The 9,962-nt window shown below is 31.9% G+C and overlaps 1 protein-coding gene across 1 annotated transcript; it reads left to right on the top strand.

Moving 5' to 3' along the window:
* The first annotated feature begins 6,104 nt into the window (after positions 1–6,104).
* Positions 6,105–9,327, top strand: LOC139868937 (U11/U12 small nuclear ribonucleoprotein 48 kDa protein). The gene is made up of 5 exons (XM_071857270.1): positions 6,105–7,369; positions 7,553–7,667; positions 7,820–7,927; positions 8,035–8,564; positions 8,662–9,327. The coding sequence occupies exons 1-4, from the start codon at positions 6,105–6,107 to the stop codon at positions 8,506–8,508; spliced, it is 1,962 nt and encodes a 653-aa protein (XP_071713371.1). The 3' UTR covers positions 8,509–8,564; positions 8,662–9,327.
* The last annotated feature ends 635 nt before the right edge of the window (positions 9,328–9,962 follow it).

The following is a 9,962-nucleotide window of genomic DNA, read 5'->3' as shown; positions in this document are numbered from 1 at the left end:
CTAAAATCATTCCCGAGTAGCTTCATGTAATGCAATCACTTCGGCATGATTTGATGATGTTGCAACAAGTGTTTGTTTTGAGAACGTCATGATATTGCGGTGCCTCCATTTAGGAATACATATCCAGTTTGAGATTTAGCTTTATGTAGATCGGATAAATAATCTGCATCTGTATAACCAAACAAATCTTGTTTCGAGTTGTTAGAATAAAATAATTATAAATCAGTAGTTCCCCGAAGGTATCAAACTATTTGTTTGATCCCATTCCAATGTCTTTTGGTAGGGGCTGAGCTGAACCTTGTCAACAAATTAACTGCAAAAGAAATGTCAGATCTTGTATAATCTATAAGATACATAAGAACCTCAATTGCACTAAAATATAGAACTTCCGATCTGTTAAAATTTTCATGATCTTCGCAGGGATGAAATAGATCAGTGTCAATATTGAGTGATCTAACAACAATGAGTTTGTCTTTAAAAAAAATGTTTTAAAATCTTTTCGGTATAAGTTGTTTGATGTACAAGTAAACCATTAGGCATATGCTCAATTTGCAATCCAAGGTAATACTTGGTTTTTTCAAGATCTTTCATTTCAAAATAATTCTTTAGAAGTTGAATGATTTCATAGATCTCTTTATTTGTTCATATGATGTTAAGAACATTGACATAAACAACTACGATCTCATATCCGAACATTGTTTTTATAAAACATACGTGCAAAATAAGTTTATATTTATACCCTTTTTTTTATCAAGTAGTCATTTAATCGGTTATACCACATACGTTCCGTTTGTATAAACCCACTTAGAAATCTTTGTGATTTAATGGAATATATTCCCTTGTGTTTTACATTAGATGCTTATGATACCTTAACCCTTTAGGTATATTCATATATATCACTATTAAGTGATCCATACAGATAAGTAGTAACAACATTCATGAGATGCATTTAAATAACTACCAGGTTGATTAAGTATCTAATAAGTAATTGTATCCATTACAAAAGGATAATTTTTCCTCCTAATTCATTTCTGGTCTTTGTGGAAAATATTGAGTTACAAGTCTAGTTTTGCCTTGTAACTTCATTTGCACATTTCTTTTCGGATAAAAATTCATTTGTATCCCATACGTTTCACATCTTTAAAAGTGATAACGATTGATCCGAAAACTTTTCTTTTATCGAGCGATTCTAATTCAGCTCTTATTGCTCCTTTCCATTGAGCTCAATCATGTCCATTTTGTATATTCAATGACAGATTTTAGTTCCAGATCATCATCTTTATTCATGATGTCATTGTAACATTATATGAAAATATCTCATAGAGATTTTAGTTTCATTTCGGTTCCATAATATTGCATAATTTATCGCAATTTTAGTATTAACATTTATCAATATCCTCTGCAGAAGGAATATTGATTTGTGGTTCTTCTTGAACACTTTCTCTTACCTCATTATCAGCTGATTTTCTTTTTCGAGGATTTTTATCTTCGGAACCAATTGATCTTCCACGTTTGATGCGTGGCAAAGACTCAACAGTGACATTATTGCCAGCTTTTGGAATTTCAGTTCGAGCTGGAGCATTTATCGCTGGTATATATGATTTAGTCACTTTTTTATATCTGTAAATGCATAAAGTAATTAATTTGCAAGTTGTTGCATATGCATTATTTTTGAACTTTCGTTTCACATTCTTTTGTGCGAGTTCAATATACCTTAATTGATGTTCGCATCATGAAGCATCATTTTATTTTTTATTTTTATTTCTCCCCCTAATCTAGGGAACAATGTTTTATTAAAATGACAATCAGCAAAACGTGCTGTAAAAACATCACCCATCATGGGTTCAATATATCTTATGATTGAAGATGTTTTATATCCAAAATATATTATCATCTTTCTTTGAAGAACCATTTTATTGTGTTGTGGTGATACAATTGGAACATACACTGCACAACCAATGTTTTAAGGTAGAAAATATTTGGCTCTTGGCCAAAATCAAGTATTAAGTGAAAATATTTACGACTTCCACATGGTATAATGCGAATTAATGTCGCAGCATGTAAATTTACATGTCCACATATAAATATTGAGAGATTTGTACTCATTATCAATTGTCTAGTTATTAGCTGTAAGCGTTTATCTATTGATTCAGCTAAACCAATTTTGTGTATGCACATGAGCAACTGGATGTTCAACAACAATCCCTGTAGATATATAATGATCATTAAATGCTTGAGATGTTAACTCACCAGCATTATCAAGTCTCATCCTTTTAATGGTGTAATCAGAATAATGTGTTCTCAATTTAATAATTTGTGCAAGAAACTTTGCAAATGCCATATTACGGCTTGATAACATACAAATATGAGACCATCCGCTAGATGCGTCTATTAAAACCATGAAATATCAAAATGGTTCACATGATGGATGAATTGGTTCATATATCTTACCTTGAATTCTTTCAAGAAACATTTGTGATTCTTTTTCACAATATACTTTTCATTAATCACCATATGTGCTTTCCATTAATCACCATATGTGTTTTTTTTTTTTTTTTTATAAATCACCATATGTGTTTTTTTTTTTTTTATCATATATCCTTTTCACCATATACGCTTTTAATCATATGCGCTGTGTTTTTCACCATATGCGCTTTTAATCATATGCGATTTTCATCATATGCGTTGTGCTTTTCATCATATTCGCTTTTTATCATATGCGCTTATCATATGCGATGCGCTTTTTATCATATGCGTTTTTTTATGTGAATAGTAAATTAATTAATTTCGTTTTACTATTCATATGAATTAATTTAGATTTACTATTTTGTTAATTGAGTAATATATATATACATCATATACTTGTGACTCCGAAGGCTCAAATGAATTTGACCATATAGTTATACGTTGTACCTTGCACATTAATTTTCAGTAGAAGCTTTAGATGCATATTATTTTCAGTAGAAGCTTTAGATGCACTTTTTTTTTTTAATCACCAAATACCACAAACACTTTGTTTGCGTTTGTTCATAGTCATCAATGAAAACCATTTTCTTTAATTTTATTTTATACAATAAAATTAACGCATCATTATTCTTTTCAAAAACAATAATCTATTGTTATTGTTCACTTGTGCCATGTTTAACAACAAAAGTCAACAACCTCTGTCTTGTTTGTTGTGGCAACCAAAAACAACCTTTGCTTTTGTTACCGAGAATCCAAGACCAAAAAAAAAATTAATTTTTAATTAATCTTTTATCAAAACCATAAATGATTTTATTGATCTACGTTGATATGGCCATAAAGAATTGACGGCTGACCTACTTTTGTAAGTGTATTTCGGCTATCATCCCGAAAACGCACAACGACCTTTTTTTTTTTTTTATGAACTATTTGTTTCATATCTAGCTTAGGCAATTATTGTGAACATTTGGTCCCTATAAGAGCATTTATTTTTTAGACTTTTAGTTGATTTGTACTTGTCACAATTAGGGATAGCACCCGCGGGTCGTGGATGCGGATCCATTGGATCCATCACCCGTACCCGCAGATTTTTTTTTTAAGAGACATCCAATTGAACCCTTGTTCGTTGAAACAATTTGACTATATTTTTACTCCCCATTATTAAACGGGCCATTTTGATGCACACTCTTAAAAAAAATAATTTGTTTTTTAAGTTTTATTATTCAACCTCCTTTTTTCAACGGTCACGTTTTTAACAAAACATTTGACAAGTTTGGAAAAAAGTTTTTTATTGATTATCATCAAAAGTTTTCTATTGTCACTCTACTGGATGGAATTATGGCATACAACCAAAATTGCAACCCAACACTACATAAGAACAAAAAGGTTGTTTTTAATTAACATATGTATATGTGTTAAACTCGGAATAATAATAACTTATTTTAGAAAATTAACATAAGACATGTTGAAACATTTTTGTCACATTTAGCTCATCAAGTCTAATACTTATCATTGATAGATTTTATCACGTCTAGGAGATGTTTACTTTTTTCTTGTATTAAGTCCTATTTTCATTTACCTTTGTTTGGAAAAAAGTTTTTTTTTTTTACTTTGCTTTCCCCCTTTCTGTAAAACTCATTTAAACACTTTCTTTGTTTTTTTTTTTTTTTTTAAACTTCCTTTTTTTTACGTTACCCGTAAATTATAAATATATAAAAAAACTTTTTGTTTAAATTTTTTTTCTAGTTTTTAAAAGGCCACTTGACCAATTTTTTAATTCTTTCACCACACCTGATATCGTGATTGTGACCTTTCACCAAAGCAAGAGATATTCTTGATAAACTAAACACGGACTCGTGTTTGAAATTGTCGGCCACAAAAAAATTCATTTGATAAAAGTATATATATATTTTTTTAGTTATAGAAGGAGACCACTTCATTTTTAATACTTCATTTTTGACAAAAAAACTATTCCATTTTACCATCCCCTTTTTTTTTTCTTACTTTAACTTTTAAGATATACTTTTAATAAAAATACAAACTACTTTTTCTTATTTTAACTTTTAAGATTTACTTTTAATAAAAATACAAACTACTTTTTGTATTTTAACTTTTAAGATTTACTTTTAATAAAAGTACAAACTACTTTTTCTTATTTTAACTTTTAAGATTTACTTTTAATAAAAATACAAACTATTTTTTTTATTTTAACTTTTAAAATTATAAATTTAAGAATAAACATTAGTATGCATGAAATAAATAATGATTAATTGCATAAGTAATCATAAATGTTAGATAACATATAAAGACCCCGTCGTATTCGTATTGATCGGAATTAATCTCGACCCATGGTACCGTGTTGTCAAATGACGTGTTGCGTACATACAGTACCGTGTTGTCAAATGACATGTTGCGTACAATCATGAGGTCTTATTAACATAAATATAAATGTTAGTGAAGTTAATAAGAGTTAGATTACAGAAAATATAATTCAGGCGGTATAACCGGCCATATATAACTTAAATAACATAAATATAAATGTTAGTGAAGTTAATAAGAGTTAGATTACAGAAAATATAATTCAGGCGGTATAACCGGCCATATATAACTTAAATAACATAAATATAAATGTTAGTGAAGTTAATAAAAGTTAGTAAACATAAATGATAGTTAGGCGACAGTGTCGACCATATATAATTTAGGTGGCAGAGCCAACCATATAATAAGAACAATACAAATGCACTAAGAACTTAATAAAAATTAGTAGTTCAAAATGTTAGTAGTCCAAAATTTGATATGTCCGAGTCTGAAAAACCTTAATAATTTCATACCTTGATTAGTGACTCGTGATCGTTTGAGATATCCTTTGATTACACTAAGCTCTTCGTGCTGATAACGTGTTATAATTCAGTAGGCTTATAACTAATTTTGACCTAAGCCTATACAATCCTTAAATATGAGAGAGTAGTAATGGAAGAGAGAGAGAGTATATTTCTTATATGTAAGAAAATGGTGTGTATATGTGTGTTCATTATCCACATATATATAGTACAAATTTTACTATCCATATTTGACTAATTACGATCCATATTTTACTACTAAATTTACAACAAAAAAGTCAATTTAAGTTCATCTGAAAGAATTATTCAAAAAGGACGATGTATTCTTATCTCGTATTTTAACATGATCAAAGAACTTGTATTTCGTATAGTTTGAGGTAATATCAGTACCATATTGAAAGATAATGCAACACTTTGTTCTATATATTAATTGGCAAGATATTTTTTGCATATTGCGAATAGCCTTTGCGATTTGTGAATGATATGAATTTTTCGGTCATAAAATTAAAGGTCACCATCTGATATTCAGGCCATACACAAATTGCATAATCAATTAAGCCCATTTGAGAAGGTTTTTAAATATTGAAGGAAACAAACTCGAGCTTGAACTTTTTAAATATATTAAACATCTAAGCTAATTATTATTGTATGTTCTAACATCTTAAACGTATGTTTAGAAAATAGTAATTTTTTATTTTTTTGGTATAGCCTGAGTAAGTTTATTTTATTTTATTTTTTAAATTAATTGCGACGCAGCCCCATTTTAGTTGGCAAATTCGTTTCAGTCTGATCACTCCTCCCATGGACTCGTCTCCTTCACTCCCCCACCTCCCTCCCCCTCCAAACCCTAACCACCACCACAACACCGCCACCACCACCACCACCACCACCTCCAACGACCCTACACAACCACCCAATCTTCACACCACACTCTCAACCCTAAAACACCTCATCCACCTCTCGAAATCAACCCTTACCTCCCTCTCCACTCTCCTCCCAACCGCCACCACAACCACCGTCACCGCTACCTGTCCGTACAACTCCAACCACCGTATCCCTCCGACCTCCCTCTTCCACCACTACCTCCGTTGCCCTTCCTCCCCTGCACCAATTGATCTCACACTCCTCAACTCCCTTCATTACCCTAACTCACTTCAATCTCCATTAATTAATCAAATACACTACTCAAACGACACAAACGCAGACCTCAGCATATCACTAAATAATTATCACACTTCACCTGAATCTAATTTCTTTTACCGCGATTGTCCCGCCGTTGTTTCATTTCCGCCTTCCAATAACGATAGAAGTAGTAGTAGTAATAATGCTGATCGTATGCTTACATTGCCTGCTGTTTTATTAGCTGAATGCGATACTAATAATAATAGTAATAGTAATGCTGATGATATGAGAGATACTATAAGTGATTCTGATTCTTATGTAGTTGAATTACTTCCATCTGAATACTGTAACGTTAGAAACGAAATCGATCAATGGAAGGATTATCCTTCGTTCTATTCATATGGTGTTATGCGAGTAATTGCATGTTGTTGTGTATCTCGAAATGAAGAATTAACGGAATGGATATTGGTGAATTCTCCATTTTACGGGGTTGTGATTGATGTGTTTACGAGGGATCATATTCTGCTGTTATTTAGGTTAACTATGAAAGCTGTATACAGGGAAGCGATTACGTATATGGTGTCAGTTTATAATGGAGAGACGGCGGGTAGTAGTTATAGATTTGAGTGCCCGGTTTTGGTTAAAGCTTTGGGGTGGTTGGCTTCACAGCTTGCTATATTGTATGGTGAAGTTAACGGGAAGTTGTTTGCAGTTAGTATTTTAAAGCAAGTGTTATTGATTACTTCATCGAAATGTTTGTTTGTGTTTGGTGAGAAAAAGGGTAATGAATCTGTTGATTTAAGTGAGGGAAAAGATGGAAGTAGAATGGGAGTGGTATTAGTTTCGCAGGTTGCAGCAGCTGTTGCTGCGTTACATGAACGATCTGAGTTTGAAACAAAAATTAAAGCCATACGTGGATCGTGGTTTGTTCCGGTTTATCAAAGGTATTCATTTACGTGAAACGCTTGTTCCTGTGTATATTCACTTTGTTAATTGCTAGTATAGAACTATGTGGTTCTGAATTTTACTTGTGGTACTACATTTATGATCATCTGAAATTGTTAAAGTTGTTTAATTGTTTAAATGTATCATGTGAGAAATGTCTGATCAATGTTACACCATTGCAGAGTGCAAGAACATGAATTTATATCAAAGACGGCTGAAGTGGAGCGTAAAAAACGTCCAAATTATAGATCTGTAATTGAACATGATGGGGTACTTTGGAATCGGGGAGGTAACAAGGTATGTTCGATTGTTTCCATTTTTTTTTCAATTGACCTACACTTTGTTTGCTGTAATTAAAAAACAAGTTATACATATGCACCATAAAATATATACCCTATATGCATCAGTTACTCATTGTTGGTCTCATTTTTTTTATTTTGTTTTTCTAGGATTCAAATAAAAGTAAGTCACGAGAAGAATTGTTAGCTGAAGAAAGGGATTATAAAAGGCGAAGAATGTCATATCGTGGCAAGAAAATGAAAAGAAGCACCACACAGGTGAGTACATACTTCCTTCTTTTATTTGCTTTTTTTTTTTCATTGTTTTTATAGCACATAAAGTCAACACACTGATTTATTTTGTGTGTTTTTATCTATATAAAAAGGTCATGAGGGATATAATCGATGAATACATGGAAGAAATAAAGCATGCAAACATGTCTGATCACCCAAGTGAAGATCCCTCAAAACTTGCATCTGAACCTTCTTCTTTGAGTAATGTTCATGTAGATAAACACATACATGATGAGTTTAAAGACAAAAGTCATCAGAAAGAATCAAAATCTGATAACCAAGACAAAAGTAACAAACATAGACGTGACAGAAAACATAATGAGTATAGCCCCAAGAATGATGATCGACATAGAAGTAGTAGCCGCTCTCATGATCGTGGACAACGAGATGAGCACAAGCGCTCCAAAAAAGACGATTATTCAAGCCCTGATAGAGGCCATAGATCACGCGATAATCGCAAACGAAGCAAGCACAATGACACAAGATCATCATCCATTGTATCCAATGAATTTGAGGACAGATACAATCCTTCTACATCTCAAGATGCTGATAATTATGATCTGTAATTTGACATATAGTTTGATTGCCCATTTTTGTTGGTCCTATCATCTTGTAAGAAGAGGTAAGTTCTGGAACTTTTTTTTCTTCTGTTGTTTCTTATTTTGTTAATGAGCATGCGATAATCTGAAGTTGTGACCTGTTTACGGAACTTGATGTAGGAATTTATCCAGGCTTCGGCAGTATATGCAAATCTGTATCCACCCTTGTATCCTTTGCTGATCAGTTGCAAATGTTGTTTTATTCGTTTTCTTCTAGTTTTACTAAAGCATCTGATTTTGTTTTTACTTCTTATTCGTCTTACAGTGAATAAGTAGAGGTGGTAAAATTGGTAGATCGGGAATGGGAACTTTTAATTGAGGGTTGAAATCTGCTGCGTTGATTTGACCTGAAACGTCTACATTAACTAGTATCTGATATGATTACGAGTGTTATGTTTTTCAAATAGCAGTAATCTATAGAAAAATACAAGTATATTTTACAATTAATATGCACCTTGGGAGACAAAATATATAATCGTTATAAAACTAATCCCTCATTATCTGATCGTTTTAGTTATACGTGTATCTGTTTTCTGTTATGAGTTATATGTTACAGATGTATCATTCATGGTTTACAGTTTAAACACTTGACAATCATCATGTAGTTTATTAACATATATTATTCCTATTTTCACATATATCGCCCTTGCTTCCTGGATATTAATTTTAATTCATTTTCATATATCTTATGCATGCTTCATGTAGGGTTGAACTACCTTTCTATTTCCTCCTTTGCAGGTAAATCCGAGTTGATTCGTGCTGTTAGAAACATATTATATGCAACAACGAGATGAACGAGTTTGTAAAAAAATTTGGATTTGTTCTTTCTTCTTTAGTTATTTTGGATCTTGTTGGAAATTTACTGCTTATTCCAAGTTATTTTGTTCAGAATGAGAAGTCCTTACTTTCAGCTGGGTTTCAGCATAGTAAAATATGAAATTTGGGTAAGTTATCCATTTAGAGACAGCAAAATGGATGGGTTGGCAACATGTTAAATTGATTAGCCTATGCCATGGTTAGGTACTGTACACTCGACTACTCGAGTCAACATCATATTATAACCAACATTATAATGTGATTTTTATCACTTTCGAATTAGTTTATGAGGTTATATGCATTATAAAGTCGGTTTGAGGAGTTTGACCCGCTGGTCCCATTTGATGGCCATAGATAAAACATAAACCGCAATTGACCCATCATTAACTACACTGGTTGAATTTTTTTCCCTGCGATTATAATGTATATGCAAATGCAAATATCTATCAGATTGTCATTTACATTTACCATACTAGATCACTTGGTAATGTGGGTCTGCTATGCCTGGTTGAGGATCCATATAATTACCAGTTTTGGTTTATATACATGATCCTATCATATGTCTCGTCTATATATTAGTAGTGTTGTCGTGTATTAGAGCGGGT

Source organism: Rutidosis leptorrhynchoides, chromosome 9 (genome assembly GCF_046630445.1).
Source record: "Rutidosis leptorrhynchoides isolate AG116_Rl617_1_P2 chromosome 9, CSIRO_AGI_Rlap_v1, whole genome shotgun sequence".
Classification (NCBI taxonomy): domain Eukaryota; kingdom Viridiplantae; phylum Streptophyta; class Magnoliopsida; order Asterales; family Asteraceae; genus Rutidosis; species Rutidosis leptorrhynchoides.
This window is presented reverse-complemented; position numbering and strand designations above follow the sequence as displayed.